Here is a 17577-nt window from a genome sequence, read left to right as displayed (position 1 = left end):
CGTTTCAAAATTTCCGCCGCCATTTTATTTTTGCACAGAGAAATTTTCCAACGAAGCTGTCCGAAATTATCATACTGAATTTTCTTTGTGCTGCCGATAAAATTCAGTCAAATTTTCGAACAGATTAAACCAGAAATTTCTTCGTATAAAAATAAAATGGCGGCGGAAATTTTGAAACGCTGCATGGCGCTCGCGATACTTTAGCTGGAAGGTGACGAAATATATTCGAAAAACACCTAAAAGTCAAAATTTAGCTCACTCCATACCCTATATTTGATATACGATTATGCCCATGTTTTAGCACGTACTGTAAATTTTTATCAAAGGTGTACATGACCTGAGATGTTAGGGCACCTCTTAAAAATAAACTCAATTTGCTGCTGCTTCCATCCACTATACCTTATTTTTTAAAATTGGGAAAAAATTAAATCACATTGTCTCAAATATCGTACAGTTAATTACCTTTTCGCGTGAAATTGTGTATCAACGTCGGAGGGATATTGCAATTAAAGTTGGCAATATTGCAACAACGTTGATCTGCAAGGCGGTATTCACTAACCCCGTGCACGCAAGCAGAAGGGAATCTGAGAGTCGCCACTAGAAAGGTCCCGTTCGCTGAGGCGTCACTTATTAGATTCGGTTCTCTCTCAAGTCCCAAAAAGGTACGAGTGCACGGTTGGCAACAATGCTGCCATACCAAGGAAGAACGCCGTATGAACCTTCAGGCGTTGCCAAATTTCCTCCAATAAAATACGGCGACTTTATTGGGGAAATTGTAAATATTTTTTCTTCTGATTTTTCAGACTGTTTTGCTCGCAATTTATTCTAAAATATCTGAAAATTTTAAGGAAAAATAAATAAAAATTTCGTCAAAAATACATGAGTTATACGGGGAAATTTGGCCACTCTCGAATGTTCATACGGCGTTCTTCCTTAGCACGGCAGAATGGATCTCGGGAACGGGAGATGGGAGAGGGAGGATCGATACATTCCTCCCCTTCTCCTTCGATCTGAAAAATGGCGTACAATGGGTCATTATTTCCAGCGTAAACAATCGAACTTGAGTCGATAGTCTAATGGTCTCAGCGAGCGGCAACCGCTCTGCATAAAAGGAGCTCTCTTCCATGATAAAACATTTATTTTTCTTACTTTTGCAGGGTTCTACATTAAACTATATCTTCTCTCTATTTAAGCAAATTATTTTTACGATACTCGGAGAATTTCAAAACCCCTACACGTAGGACTCGAAACTGTCAGATTGTGACGTTAGTTTGCGTCTATATTTAATGCAAAAATAAATAAAAATAGAATTACAAAAATTTAAAAAAAAAACCGAAATTCAATTTTGTAAAAATAAAAAATAAAAAAGTAAGAGTAAATGAAAATAAATTTCAAAAAAATAAATTTAGGAATAAACAACAATTTTTAAAAAACGGATTAAAAATATTAATCAGAGAAAAATAAATTAAATGAAAAAAATTCAAAGTGACAAAATTTAAAAACAAAATTAAAAAAGGGGAAAAATAATAAAATTAAAAAATAGAAAATAATTGAAAACTTTCGATTGCGCTACTTGAATATTATTTTTTGGATTTCTATAGATCAGACGGCGTTGAATTTTAAAATTCAATGCCACTAAAACAATTCCATTAAAAAAATGTTGGCAGTTGTTTTCTCGTGGACGGTCACAACTAATTTTTTACCTTCCGTTGAATACATATAACTGATGCGACAAAGCTATATCTCGCAAAGTTACACCTACCATAATATGTGGGAGGCCCCCGTGATGAAACCCCTTCATCAATTTCAAACTGCAACTATTTAGACTCCTTTGTCATGGGGTTGCAGACACGTGATATTGAAGGCGTTCTTGCGGGAGCTGTAGAGCCTCTCCCCAAGGTTCAGTTAGCCGTCATTTCTCGACGCGCTGTAGTGATGAAGATTCATATTGGCTGATGAACTATCCGGAGTCCTTGATTTTAGTCAATATTTCGACAAGTCTTGGCCCGATTTTGAAAAGCTTCAGTTTTCTATCGAGAGTATCGAAATCCGCCTTCTCTATATCGTGACATCGATCCTCCTCTTTCGAGGGATATTTAGTGCAATATTTTGGCCCTGTGGAAAGAAGAATACAAAATATGAGTAGAAAGCACAGTCGTTGTTGATTTTAAAGAGATCTACAGGGTAAATTAGCTGGAATTCTGCCGAAAAGTTACTCACGAAATACGTATGTACTCCATTCTAATGGCACAGCTCTTTAAATAATTCGTAAAAAAAGTACCTATGAAACTCATCATTGTCTATAAGTTTGAAATTTTGACGTGAAAAAGCTCGTCAAGTAGGCGCAAATGATCAGAGTTAAAGAATTTTATGGAAACACATCCTGAACAAAGAAGTAAAACAAATTTCGACGGGGAATTGGATTTTCAGATACTTACATTTTTCCCTAAAAAAATACCACATAGTATTTCATTTTTCGTGCACTTAGTGTTTTTGTCAGTTATGACGGAGAAGAGTACTTCTCCTCCATGACTTTATATTGTGTACTACTTTGGATACATATAAAGTCCGCTGTAAGTTTTGAAAATTTGGGATCAAATTCTCTACCACAAGATACTTTTCACCTTTATATTTTCATGGGATCTAACGTGTAAAGCGGCCGTAGAGTTTTAGTAGACATCGAAAAACAGCTATATATTATCCTCCTTAACTGCTACTATGTCTATTATGGAAATTATTCTATCTGAGCATGACAAAGTCTTCAAAATGGGAATAGGGGATTTTCAATGCGTGTTTTTACCGAGTAATCTTTCACACAAAGCGCTGATTCCACTCCAAGTTCTGAAATCGATCGACTGAACGTCCTGCCAACCGACCAACCTCTCGAAATCGCTTAGATCTTCCTCTGACAGCTGCCGACCCATCATCTGACTTAAAGCTGGTTTAATTCTCTGTGAAAATGAAAGGCACAAAAAAACGTAAAGCGTGGTCATCTGCACGCAAGCATTAGCAGCCGACGAAAATCATCATTGAACTGAATCCAGGTATCATTGCAATACATCTAACTCGTTTTGATTTTGGACGGTTTTCACCTACAGTTATAAAAATTGTGCACAAAAACTTGAACCCTCTTCCCGTTAGAGCATATTATCAAATTTTGAAGTTAAAGGAGGTACCCCAAAACAATGCCCGAGGAATGGTAATTATTTCAATACGCCTTCAATCTAATGCGGAGTCTCTAATTATAGAACTTTTCCCATTAGTGTTGGGCCAGACTTCAAAGTTTGGTGATAATGCCCTCGGGACAAGGAGATCCGATTTGCCTGGAATAACGAATATCCTCAAAAAAAAAAATTAAATACATTGCACATGAAAAAAAAAAAAAAAAAATATTCATTGAGAAATAAAAGGTCTCTACATTTTTTTTATGTATCTCATGTCAATAGTTAGGTATTCTTGAATTCTCTAAAAATATTGTGTAGGTTAGTGAAAAAAAGTGGCAGTCATCATTTTTCCACTTACTTTTCCTTTAATTAACAGTGTCAGAGGGAAACGGTTCTGTCAACTGAATGAGTTTTAAAAATAACTTATAGTCTGATGGGATGCGTTAGTGGATAGGCGCGTTTCTTACGAACCGTCACGTTTGCGAACTCGCCATGTATGTCGCCCCTTCAAAATTCTAAGCAGGCAAACTATCGTTCACTCATGTCACTCCCCATCTGAAGTCCGAAGACGACCTCCAGAGAATATCAATGACTTGAATCGGTGGAGACGCAGAAACTTCCAGGAAATTGCACTTTTGCCCATTAATAATATTTTACCCAGAAAACAAATCGCTTTCATCCTATGTGGCTCCTTCCGATCTTTCGTTTGCCTGTAAGAAATAATCTCTAAAGAAAGATGAATTCGTCAACTTTTTCAAATTACTTAATTGTTTCACTTCATTATTTTAATTACATTTTTTACATTTTTTAGGTACATTTTTTAATAATTTTTCCAAAATTACCTTCAGTTAGTTTTTCATATTTTTTTAATAGAAAGTAAAATAAATCGGAAGGATTGGCCATGATTTTATAAAAATCAGTTGAATTGTATTGCGCGTTGCCTAAATCCCTCACATATTCATTTTTCGTATAATATGAGGAACAACATACATGCCATTGGTTTCCCTATGCAGATATGTGCTTTTATGGGAGTGCCAGAGATAACCACTGAAGTGGTTCCTTATTACAAAATGTAATCCCCTTGTAATCTGCTTGCTTTTGACGAAAAAATTAACCTTCTGCCTTGAGATTTTGTGAATCAACTTTTTTAAATACAAAGGAACTTCACATAAATTGTCAAGGTATATTGTTGCTTCATTTCGTAAGAGGAATGAAAAGTAGAAGAAAATTAGGTGGAGTGAAATGCAGTTACAATAATGCTGGCGAAGACTGTTTAATCATCCTACATCACCAAGGTGAGAATGTGTGTTTTTAGACGTAAGGTATTTCTCACTCTTTCGAAAAATTTTTTTTGAGGAAGTGAATTCTTATATTTGAGCCATTATTCATCGAGAGTAAATTCTCACCTGAGTGTCCATGTACCGCTTTGTCAAATGCAGGGCATCCTTTCTGGTCATTTCTACGTTTTGTTCATTGCATTCAAACACCAAATTGTAGAAGAGTCTCCTATCTCTCGTCACGATAACATGCTGATTTATGTATTCCAGTGGTGTCATACCTTCAAAAAAATACGTATGTACATTCATCACCTTCCGTTCAGCAGCTTATCTTACTCTATATTATGTATCATAAGAATAATCCGCGTGATGCATAACGCTTGAGGCGCAAGAAGGCGTTTCAGGGGGTAGAACCGCGAAGAAATCAGGGGGCGTAGCCCCAGTGTTTCATAATTCAAATAAATACTCATTTTTACATTTAAACCAACTTCTTTTATCGAGACTAAACACGTATTCTATCGTTTCTTTTTTAGGCATTGATCCTCAATTTCCTTAGAACTTTGGGATTGAACGTCAAAGCGAAAATTCTAATCAATTTGTAAAGCCATGGTTTGCTTTTTACATTGAGATTGTCCTAAAAAATCAATAAAATATAACCGCTCCAGTTTCAGAGGTTTTAAAACTTGAAATTAACTATTGAAAAAGATTCTAAAAATGCAGAAAATTAAATTTCTCCTATGTTTCAGAACTTCAGGAAAATAACGCTCACAGAAGATCAGGAGATTTGCATTTTAATCGAGTCTTCGCGCAAAAGTTCACGAGGAACACGGTGCTGCCACCGACTTTTATTTTCTATCTCTCCACTAAAGAGGGTCTTCGCGAGGGCAAGAAAAATACAGCGTGATTCTAAAAAAAACCTCTATTGTTTCCTCTCCTGCGACACTCACAAGTACCGCTTCAGACCCTGGTAAAAATTGGCGATAAAAGCTGCGTTTCAAAATACCATAAAATCATATAGCTGGCTGTAGAATGCGGAGCAAATCATACGGCCGGGCTATACGAAGCGATAGAAAATTATGCAGCCGGGCTATAGTTCCTATCGCCGGGCTTTACACTTTATCGCCTGGCTGTTGCTTTTTCGCCATCGATTATAAAAGGCTATAAGAAATTGTGTAGAAATTCGTGTGCTTTGGAAATCCTTAAGTTTGATACGGAACCACCTTAATATTTACAAAACAAACGTTATATTTTCCTTTAATACATATTTTTTTTCATCAATTAAAACGAGAATAATCAATACAGGATGTGCAAACATTTCAAAATCATAAGTTGAACAAGCAGTGAACTCCAACACAATGTGTTGATAAGGCGCGTCATTAACTCGCACATATCAACCCCTTTAGTTTTCATTTACAGAGATTTCAAAAAAGGCAAGCAGCACAACAAGAGAATTCACGATCCAACAGTGCAAGGTCAACGACGCACCTTGACGAGACCGTGTATTGTGAATCTAGAAAGCTATTCGAACAAATTTAAGTTTTTTGATCTGCCTCAAGCAAAATCTTATCAGATTCTTGAAGAAAAGTGCTACGGAAAAATTTAAGCGAAGAAAGGAAAAATTCTGTCGAACGCCTAGAAGATAAAGTCGATTTAAAGGTATTTTGGGGCTAAAATACCCAAATCACCGGTATTATAAATCCCGTTATATTATTGAAAAGAGATTTACTCGTTATAAATGCAATTGTATTAAATATGTCTTGATTTTTTTATTTTAAACGTCTTTTCATGCAAAGAAGCTTAACCATGTCCATGCTTTATTCATTCATGAATTGAAAGTAAGCAATCCACATCCCGAAAATCTACCGATTTGCCGTAAAAAATCGCAGAAACTTGATATACCAGGTCGATGTACCTACCCACTCTTTGAATTTACCAATCGATTTAGTGAGTGCACGTATGTGAAAGTCAAAATGCTATAGTCATTTTGGGTGCATTCATTTTTCATGAAACAATTGTAAGTAATTTCAATCCCGAAAAACCATACATTTTCCGTATAAAATCGAAAAAATCAAAATATGTCGACTCCCTGACGTGAAAATTAAATTCTACGTGTGAAAATACTTATGTATCGATATGCTGAACAGAATGCCCGCCTCTCCTCGTAATTTACAAACCGTTCCTATACTCATCCTAAAATTTTTCTCAGAGCTTTGTGTTATTATCAGCTTCCATTTAAACCCCGGTTTGATGGCCGAATCGGCTGCCCAAAAAGCAAGCCATTTTTGAAGGGCTCTATAAGAAATTCGTGATATTATCAGCTCTCAGGAAATCACCCCATGGGTAAAATTGCTGGTATAAATTTTCGAGAGCTTAAAATAATCGTATTCAAGAAACTAAGGCATTAAACTATGGAGTCAATTTTGTTTTAATAATGTAACGGGATTTACTTGTCTTCAGGTCAAAACTCATACAAGGAAGCCCCTTGCAAGAGGCTAATTTTTTGTAATTTCACTCAATTTTTTCTCCTTTTTATAATTGAATTGCTTGTCACATTCTGAGGTCAATCATATTAAATTGTAATTTATACATTTCTTTTTTTCCCCCTTCATTTTATTTTTTGTTTGGAGAAGTTTTGTTGATTTCTTCGGATTTCGAATACTGTAACTTCTCTTCTATTTGGCCGATTTTTATGAATGAGACCTCTTTTAATTCGTGTTTCAACGGAGAGTAAGGAAAAAATTACTAAAAACTCGCGAAACAATTTTTTTTTAAAATTGGGCGAATCCTAGCGTGACGGTGAAATGGTTAATGAAGCGTAAGTAATTGGGCGAGGGGCTGAGGATACCGGCCTAGCTTGGCGACCGTCATTAGCTGTTGTTCGTCGAGACGCCGACGCAGTGATCAGGAGCGTGGGGAAGAGAGGGGTAAGTGGATTCCTGTATGAGCCACGTTTAGCTAATGGTCTAATGAGTCTCGAGGCTCATCACAGATTGCACTTACACAGATTGCACTGTATTTCTTAGTTTTAATAAAAAATAAAATATAATTCTGTAAAATTAGTAAATACATACCAAGACAATTATTCAGGATGTCAAAGACTGACTGAAAACTTTTTATTAACCTCATATGATAAAAATATTATTATCAGCTGACACTGACATTGTTGTCAGATGAACAGCACTATCAGAGCACGGGTACCAACTTTTGAAAAGTATAACAGAGGTTTGGAGATCTGTCAAAGCAACGTTTTGAACAAAACGGAGGAGTTAAATTCTCATTCCGAGAGTGCCGACCTGCTCAGCCATCCTCGAATCACTTCGCTTGATTCTGCTTATATATGCATATTTTAAATCAGCGCGTCGTACTCTTAGGCTTTTTTTAAGAAAACCAAGTAACGTAGACTCTTGGTATTCACTGCACATAAACTAGAGAGCCCCAGAATGAGAAACAACTTTAAATCATAATTATTGACGGATAAATAAACTTTTTACACGCTTTGGAAAATCTCAGAAGTTCGCGGTAGTCACTTTTCGGTAAGGAACTAAGGGACTCGGTTATTGTATCGAGCAGGGTTCGAAACGATCGCAAAGGCGGTATACTACGTATACGCGCCAATAACGCTGACTCCGCCAGATTAAATATTAGAGCCTAACACAAAGCGGAGCGGCGACGCACTGGCGCCTACAAACCTAACAGGGATACTTCACGCATTGCGCAACGCGTGAAGTATCCCTGTTAGGTTTGTAGGCGGCAATGCGCGTTTCGTGCTGGCTGCCCGCCGGCCGCACCGCAGCGTGCCACGGCGCTTGAAGCAACTATTTCACACCAGAGGTATTGCACAGTATCATACGAAACTGAAGGCGCTCTAATATATTAGGAATGGCAGGTATCCTTCAAAAGTACGGAGCTTTCCTCGCAAAATAAATCAAGATACTACGGCCCAAAAAGAGAGCGGTAGTCCAAAAACTCACTAAGTCCTAGCATCCGTAATTAGTAACGTTTAGCATACACTTTATCTTCAGGCTGTTGCTTAATCGCCATCGGATATAAAAGGCTACAAGAAATTGTGTTCCAGGCTATAGAAGCTATTGGAAATCTTACAGCCGGCTGTAGGTTTATGGTATTTTGGAACACAGATTCTACTGCCAATTTTTACCAGGGGATCCAGTGAACGAGAGTTTGGTATAGAGATCTTTTCAGTAAAGAGAGAACAATTTTGAAATGACATCATTGATAACTTACTCTGTTTCAATTTCAAAAACTCATTTAATTTAGAGTTTGGTAAGTGGTGACAACTCTGCTCGATGAAATTTTGAATTTGAAAATAGATTTTCTAACACCAAAAGGATCGATTTGCGAAGATTACGAGTCGTGACTAACACTTACGTGCTAAAGTGCTGGTGTCCAAGGGGAGCTCAAATCGAGCGCTTTGCCGTGAAAAAGTGCGTGGCAAGTTCAGCAAGTTTTGGGCGCTGTTCACGTTGGATTCGATTTCATTCTTGACCGCTCGTACCTCTATCCCAGGTGCTTGATCAGTTTTTGCCGCGTTCATTCTAAGGGCCTCAGCTAAGGCTTTTTGTCTCTGCGAAAAGAAAATTTGTCTCATTAGCGTGACCATTTGCTCAACCAGAATTCAGAAAGTTCCACGCTAGAAAACGGATAGTTGAATAATACTTAAAAGGAAACCTCCGCTTATGTTCTAATATGAAATAAACTCAGTGTGTGCATGTACCTCCTTTTTTAACATTTTACAGCATGATGATACATTCATAATTCGAAAGTTTGGTTGAAAGTGCAAGCATGCAAATATGTGGGCATGAAAAAATCCATTTTCCACGTTCATCTAAAAAATGGACTCAGAGATGAGTAGCGGAAACGGGAAAGAGAACCCACCAGCTGATTATCAAAAAACATATTATTGTGCCGTGCAAATGTTTATGCTTTTGATTGGTGTAATTCGAATTTTCGGAGGAGAGCTTATACACCCGCTGAGTATTTAACTTAGATCTGCACAACAATTTTCTGAATTTCGATTTAATTGGAAATGATCAAGATGATCAATCAGTTTATACTTATGGATCTAGACTTGGAAGCTATCTTTGATAGGATGATAAGCATGATGATAATGAGATTTGTACATGAATGAATTATTGATGAATAGGTGACAAATTGCCATGTGATGTGATGCTGCAGCCATAACATTGCAATCTAACGCATGCATCTTTTACCTCTCAATGGAGAAAATTTATCATAGAAGAGGCTAATTTTATTTTTATTTCAGGGGCAACTATACACGTGTAGATCGGTGCTTTTAAAAATGTGCCCCGGAATTTACTCAAGATTGACTTGAGGCAGTCATTTCATTTAACACCTTCGCTTGTTTCATTTTGAATTGGAAACGCTACCCAGATAATGGAAAGACTTAGGGCTTGACTTAGGACTTAGGACTAAACTTAGGGCTGGTCAGGAGCAGAATATTCTTAGATACCTACGAAATTTTTAAGTTCGGTGTGAGTATTACCTCACAACAGTGATTACCCAGTGTATGACTGTCAAGTTTTCAGTAATAAGTCTTATCAGAAGAAAAACAAAATTCCTGAGCATTTTCTGCTAAGATGTTCGATTGAATAGTTGTTCTTGTGTACCTACTCGGTTTTCATCTTAGAGCAATGCAGCTAAAACTGAAGAGTTTCACTTCTGAAATGTTGATATCATGACAGAAATATCAAAATTGGCACGTCTTATATTCTTATTGAAATTATATTACCACGATACACGCCACCATGAGACGCTCAAATGGAATCAATATGCTTTGAAAAACAACAAAAAAACAAGAGGAAACCTAAAAAAAAAAAAAAAAAAAAAAAAAAAAAAAACCCTTCATAATTATGGGCGTGGCTAGTGAGGTTTCAGGGAGACTTATTCCTCCATACCCCAGAAAGGTTCTGATCGTATATTCATTCAGTACCAGTAGACCCCCGTTGAGGGATAATAGACCCTATGCCCCCCTCTCCCCTACACATTCTTCTGGTAAGCTGATAAATTTTTAAATCAAAGTGTCTTGAAATCACCTTTTTTACTAGTTCTTATTTTAAATAAAATCATAAAAAAACTAAGCAGACCCAATAAAACTTTTGGGGCGTTCCTCACTTTGCATAAACAGCCTTTTTTTATCGAAAAATGTGTCAAGTTCCAAAGTTGCCGTGCCCTGTTAAACTTTATACACACTTTCTTAAAAATAATGATCGCTAGAAGAGCACAAGCGATTGGATTGATGTTGCCATGCAAGAGTGGGTGGCTTTCTATGGAAGCTAATTAAAAATATGGCCGAACCCTTATATTGAACTCGTTATCGACGACCTGGATATCGATTTCCCTTTGGAGGTGTTTAAGGATTTCAGGCTGGATGAAGGAGACAGGAGGCTCACCGATGGAATCCTCGGGGGGCTCTCTGCTCGGGGCGGGCGCAAGGGTGTCACCCTCCTCAGGGGCCACAGCCGAGACCGTGTTCACTGAGTGACGCGCGCTCCCTACCCGTGAATCACTCACGAACGCTGAAATCTGCAATCCTCAGTGTAGGTATTCACCGGTTATTGCAATAACCACATTCTCAAATTCTTCGTGAAATATAAATGTTACTTAACACAACACCTTCCCCCAATTCAAAGGCCATCCCTGCTAAAAATGATGAAAAGGCTATTCAGAATTCGCCGACTCACATGAGTAGAATTTCCTACTTATATGAGTAGAAATCCTACTCGTATCACTACATTATTCTACTCATAAGAGTAGAAAAGTTCAAATCATATGAATTGAATTTTTTTTATTTTTCAGAAGTGGTGTTTTTGACTAAGAGACACCGATAGAGTATGTAAATTTGAAAAATAAGAAAATTTTGTTCTTATAATTTTTTTGATGCGGTGACTAGTTTCTGAGATATCGGACACGGTAGATTCAACGCTGACCTCATATGAGTTGAAATCTCTAGTCATAAGAGTCGGCGAAAAGTGAATACAGAAATTCTCCTCATATGAGTTAAATTCTTTTCATATAAGTAGAAATTCTATTCATATTAGTTGACATTCTGTTCGTATGAATTGAAATTCTATTTATATGACTTTGATTTTCTACTCATTTGTACTCATCATTTTGAGCAGGGATGCGGCTAAATGCGTATTTCGATTGCAACGTTCATAAATCTCATTTCCATCGAAGAAAACTGATCACGATGCTTCTTTGTACTTATTTTGTGTACGTTTTTAAAGAATTAGTGAAACAAATCCGCAAAAAATTTCAATAGAAACAGTCGGTTAGTTTTCTATAAAAGTAAGACATGAGAGAGGACCCGAAACGCCGTAATCTGTGATAACGCATTTGTCGACTATAGTTATCGAAATGTATTATCTGCTATAGTTTCCTGATCACAGAGGTAAAATCTCAGAGTTTGTAAGTCCGGAATTGGATTGTGGCGAGGATCGAATAGAGTCACTTTACAAGAGAGACATTTTTGGTCTTACAATAGCACCAACGGTCAGATATATCATACAGCTTTTTTGCGTGATCATCGGTCCGCTTATTTTTGGATTCCTTCCCTCCATTCCACCTCTGTCTCTGTTTACTCCCCTGATGTAACATTAGTTTCCTCGGTCCATTCCAGTTTATAATCTTTGCAAAAAGTGAAAATGTAATCTTTGTGACCGTTTATGACTTCATAGAGGCATAAAATATGGGAGTTATTCAGAAATGGATTCCATGAGATTTTTTTCTGTATAGGTATCCATCCAAATAATATTAACTACAATAACCTGCGTTTCTCCCGGTTCAGCGAGCCCTTTGAATTCTTGATTTAACTCTGATGACATGTCGCCTTGCGAGTGTTTGTTACGTTTCTTTCGCGGCTTGCCTCTCCTCCTCACCAGACTTTCCTCTTCCTCTTTATCACTGGCTCCTCCTTGATCTTTGTTCGTTGGTGTTGATGGTAGCTGAAGCTGTGAGTTCAACTATAAGTGAAGTTCAAGCATTGGTTAATGTTGTCAATATATTGTTTCTAAATACAGAATAATGGCAATATAACGAAAGACGGAGTCATAGCGTTCTAAACGGAAGTAGAATGCGAAAAAAACGTTACTAGCTACTTTTCCCGCTGACAACTGCAACGCAACAATGATAATAACGCCTTGATACAACTATTTATGTTCCATGGATGTGCATGTTGCATAAATACAAAAATGAAGGAGTTCTGGATATGGTTCCCATGCAGAAATGGACGCATCGCGTTTTTACGAGTGACTGGTGATCTGCTTGCATAAAATTGTATAAGGACCGAAGGGTTTCTTGCCACCGTTACTCCGCGGTTAATTGTTTTTTTGGTCATTGGAACAAAACATCTCACTTGGGAGGGACGTTGCGCATCGCTACCACAGCTAAAATTTTTAGAGCGGCTTCAGCATTTACGCGAACGAACATCCCCTGAGCGCGAATCAGTGCATTGAGGGATTGCCATCGATACTTTTCCATTGGCTATTCTTCCGTGCTAAGGGAAAACGCCGTATGATCATTCGAGAGTTGCCAAATTTCCCTTGATAAAGCATGTTTTTTTGACAACATTCATGCACATTTTTCTTTGAGATTTTCAGATATTTTAGATTAAATTGCGTACAAAATTGTCTGAAAATTTTGGGGAAAAATATTGACAAAGTTCTTAGTAAATTCGGTATTTATTAAAGGGAATGTGGCAACGCCTGAAGGCTCATACGGCGTTTTTCCTGCACGGCAGTATAGCTGTGTAATATCGGTTCATCAATGCGTCAATTTGCAGCTTAAACTTAGAAATTTCATGTTGAAAAATTACAATTTACTGATGCAATGCACTACCGATGCCATATTTGATTCATACTATATACATGATCTTTCTCGAAATTTTAACGCATTGCGTCATCGTGGTTCAACTGAACCTCCTGCTAGTTTATCTAATAATCCTAGGCCGTGATCGCGATAAGTTGCAATTTGATCGGAGAGCGTATCGAGATTTCGTGAACATCGATTTATTGCAATATCAGCGGATACATAAGTGCGATGAATTTCGGAATCGTCACATAAATTTGCGATAAAACCGCGATTTATCGCAATAATATCGAACAAAAAATCTTGATGAATTCGCAGATAAAATTCCGATAAATTTCCGATTGTTTTCCGCGATGCGTCCATTTCTGCATGGGAACGATATCCCGAATGCCTTCATTTTTGTATTTATGCAACATGCACATCATTGCACGTGATTTTATAGAAATAAAATTGCGACAAGATCGAGAATAATCGCTCAGATATCGATGATCCTAGCGATTTCATCGCCAAAGAGTCGTAAAAAAATCGCAACTTAAATTCAAAATATGACGATTTTCTCGTTGAAAAATACTACCTCGGAAGAGGAAAGCTTACCTTATCATTCTCCATTTTAATGTGAGCTTTAATGACATCGGGAACCGGGGCTGCTTTTTGTGGAGGGGCCTTCTCTGGAGTCTCTTTCGTCGGGGCGCTCTTTTTGGATTTTTTTGAGCTCACTCTTGATTTGCTGCTCAGAGAGCTAGGCGTCTGCGACCTCGTTTGAGAGCGCATTGCCTTTTCTGACTGCTCAAATTTTTCCTGAAACATTCACATCTGAGTAGTTCTTTTGAGAAGTCCGGGTGGTTTTGATTGCTGTAAGCAGCATTCATTTATTCAAACCCTTGCAGTTTATTCAAAAAGTAAAGTTAAAATTTAAAAATGAAAAAAAAAAATTTATTGTAAAGTTTAGAGTAAACTGTATTCATATTCAACTGTCATATGGATCTCTGAAGTTTTCAGATTGAGCATCTGAATACTTTAGATCTAGCTGTCGAGGTTCGGATCACACATCTGAAACTCCAGTTCTTATATCTTAAGTACTTCAGATATGAGAACCAAAGTTTTTCGGATGTGAGAACCGAAGTTTTTCGGATGCACAAACCGAAGCACTTCAGATGTAAGAACTGAAGTTTCAAATGTGTGATCCGAACCTCGACAGCTAGATCTGAAGTGTTCAGATGCTCAATTTGAAAACTTCGGAGATCCATATGACCTAAACTTCGGGCCCCACGCACGAAGTTGAGGTCACATGGATCTCTGAAGTTCTCTGATCACGCATCCGAAAACTTGAGGTCGAGCTGCCGAAGTTCGGGTCAGACATCGAGGCACTTCGGTATGTACCGGAGTACTTCAGATGTCTATGACCCGAACATCGGCAGCTGGACCTCAAGTTTTTAGATACGTGATCCGAAAACTTCAGAGATCCATATGACCTCAACTTCGGGTCCCACGCACGAAGTTTTTTTCTCCGTGAATGGTCACCTGCGGGGCTGGTGGTAAGCGCGGGGCTAGTGGGTAAGCCAATACGGTCTATTAGAAGCTTGTAAAAAAAGAAGGAAATCTTGAAACGCCGCATGACGCTTGTGATACTCTGGCCGGAAGGTGATTATGGTGATTGGTTACCTGTGGCCAGGTGAGCGTTTCGTGGCTTTGACTGCGCCTGAGGTCGAGGACTAGGCAGGTCCTCTCTTGGGGGGCGGCGGGGTCGAGGCTGGGGTCCGGGGTGACGCAGCGTCGCCCTCCGTGGGCGTCGCCGCCGGCGCTACTGGTGAGCATGCTCGTCGTCGTCGGGGCCGGCGTCGCGGCGCGCGAGTCCGTGTCCGTGTAGCGCCGGAAAAGCTCGTCCGGGACTGCGCCCAGCTCCCCCGAGTCCAGCGCCCCCAGCGCCCCCAGCGCCCTCAGCGCCCCCTCCGACTCCAGCCTCTCCAGGCGACGACTCTCCAAACCTCCGGCCTTCAACTCCTGTGCCTGTTCGCATAAACAACGGACTCTTTAACACGTAGTCATCATCACTGAGAAAAAACTATGGCTTATAAACCTATTAGAGGTAAATATGGAACACCACTAATAGTAGTACCTCTACATATAATAATAGCACATATACCTTAGTTATGGTACGGGGTACCTTAATTAGGTACAGAGACCTTAGTATGGTTCACAGACCGAGAATCATTAGTTTATTTACGACTATTATAGGTGTTCCATATTTACCTCTAATAGGTTTATAAACCATAGTTTTTTCTCAGTGATCCACAGATAAGAGACCCTCCACTAGTATCTTGGCTATGCTGCCCTGCTAAGGGAAAACGCATAGAGTACATAGAGTCGTAATGTAAATGGGAGAGCTCACATGCAAGTCGTATTTCCAATATGAAACTCTGTGGTCTTTTTGGCAAATAATTCACTAATTTTTTTTTCTGATTACAAGCAACAACTAGGAAAAATTGAATGGAAAACGCATGGTCATATTCTTGTATGGTATCTCTCTGATCAGGGGGCGTCCTGTGTCCTCATTATGTAGAAATTTTAATGAGAGTCACTTTTCAGTTGTTAAATTTTTTTTAAGCGGTGATTACTCTCTAAGGCAACAGATATCGTAGATTCAACGGCTGTTCTGATGTTAATATTATCTCAACTCTTATGACCTGAACTTTTATTCATATCAAGTGGCAAACAACGATTAAAAAGGTTCTACAGATATCGCTAGATTTTCTACTCGCATCGGTAGAGATTCAACTAACATCAAAGAAGATCCAACTGACAGCAGAGGAAGGTCTCGTTAAAATCCACGAGCCATTTTCAGCAGAGGTACGCTTTGAATTTTTACTTCTGATGATATTCTTGAGATTTTAGTTTCTGTATAGAGATACATGCACCATGACATTGTCAAATTAGATGAATTAGCATATGGATTGCGTTTACACACCCAGGCAAGTTTCGCTCTTTTGACAATGCCTTTTGCTTCGAAATCTGCTGGATGGTTGCAGAGCACGGAACAGCCGTAGGGGAACGGATTGTAAAGTCCAGCAAAAGGCCGCAGCATGAATGGGGCTGGCGTTGCGATGTTTTTGAACTCGATTGGTTTCGGCTCCTGCAATTCATTCAAACTTATGAATAGTCAAACACGTAAACACAAAATTCATTGGCACAAATGAACGATTTTAAATATTCTGTTGTCTTGAAAATTACAACTTTGCACATGGACGTTTTCATCACGACAATTGATGCGAGATTCTGCCTGACCTGGGTCTGGGAGAACCTCTTCAGCCTTGCGACAGAATAGGGGGGCAGTCGGAGGTTTCCCTGAAAATTTAGGTAAGTGTGGTAGAAACAATCGGGCTGTTTTTAAGTCAAATTATTTAATTGTACTTTCAAAGATAATAGACATGTAACTTGGTTGTTTTTTAACAACACCATGCAATCACCATGGGTTTAAAATCGAGTCTTCCATATGTAGAAGGGATGCTCCTACAACATTTCCATTTACCTCCTTTATTCGAGGTTTCAAGTACAGAATGAAGTGCATGAACGGATTAAGTGACATCTCTAGAACAATTGAGTCGAATCAAATGCTCGATTTTTTTTAAAACCGCAACTTTTGGTCTCACAGCGAAAGGCGTAGATTAATTTCTTTCAGATCCGGTGCATTTTTTCAGTTTCAGCCCCATTGGCTTTTCAATGGGAATTTCTGTTGGAATTTGACGGTTAGGATAACTTTGAAGGGCACCTACCTTGACTCTTTTGCATGTTGGAGTTTTCGCACTCAAGAGAAGACCAGTTTTACTTGTGACCGACATTTTAAAAGTATGAGCTGATGAGGATGCTGATTAGATAACTAATAATTTTTGACAATTTGAAATCAGACCGGAGCAATTCCGCGGGAAATGATGGCGAAGGAGTGACAGAAGCGCCAATAAGATAGTGTATCAATGTGCCGAGGAATAACCATTAAGCTGTGTAAAGGCTCACGATGTAAACACGGCGACTGAGCTTGCAGCTGTTATTTCGTTGTCAAGGCAATTACTCGGTGTATGTTGATTGGTTGAGGGTGGCAAATGCATAGCAAACCGTCGGTTAGCCCATGCGCAGAAGGAAAAGGAGACCAATCGGACTGCATTTTGCAATTTGAAAGTAAAAGTTCTTGCTCTTCTGGAAAAACACTTATGTGCATCGGGAAACTAATGGCACATACGTTGTTTTTAAACCGGGCTAGAATTTATAGTTCAAAATTGCAAAATGCAGTCCATCAAGCG

The 17577-nt window shown here is 38.5% G+C and overlaps 1 protein-coding gene across 1 annotated transcript; it reads right to left on the bottom strand.

The window, feature by feature from the left end:
* Positions 1 to 1573: 1573 nt before the first annotated feature.
* On the bottom strand, positions 1574 to 17318 carry LOC109030020 (uncharacterized). Its single transcript, XM_072296437.1, has 10 exons — positions 17056 to 17318; positions 16251 to 16415; positions 14948 to 15292; positions 13880 to 14083; positions 12247 to 12441; positions 10775 to 11002; positions 8828 to 9068; positions 4571 to 4722; positions 2801 to 2951; positions 1574 to 2115 (listed from the first exon to the last, which is right to left on the bottom strand). Exons 1-10 carry the CDS (start codon positions 17119 to 17121, stop codon positions 1961 to 1963), a joined length of 1902 nt encoding a protein of 633 aa, XP_072152538.1. The 5' UTR covers positions 17122 to 17318; the 3' UTR covers positions 1574 to 1960.
* Positions 17319 to 17577: the final 259 nt, after the last annotated feature.

Source organism: Bemisia tabaci, chromosome 2 (assembly GCF_918797505.1).
Source record: "Bemisia tabaci chromosome 2, PGI_BMITA_v3".
NCBI lineage: Eukaryota > Metazoa > Arthropoda > Insecta > Hemiptera > Aleyrodidae > Bemisia > Bemisia tabaci.
Note: the sequence above shows the minus strand (reverse complement) of the source record. Positions and strands in the feature narration are given on the sequence as shown.

Coding starts and splice junctions, on each gene's coding strand:
- LOC109030020 (XM_072296437.1), bottom strand. CDS start 17,121: ATGTCGGTCACAAGTAAAACTGGTCTTCTCTTGAGTGCGAAAACTCCA. Junction 16,416..17,055: donor CAACATGCAAAAGAGTCAAG/GTAGGTGCCCTT, acceptor AATGAATTGCAG/GAGCCGAAACCAATCGAGTT. Junction 12,442..13,879: donor TTAAAATGGAGAATGATAAG/GTAAGCTTTCCT, acceptor CTTCACTTATAG/TTGAACTCACAGCTTCAGCT.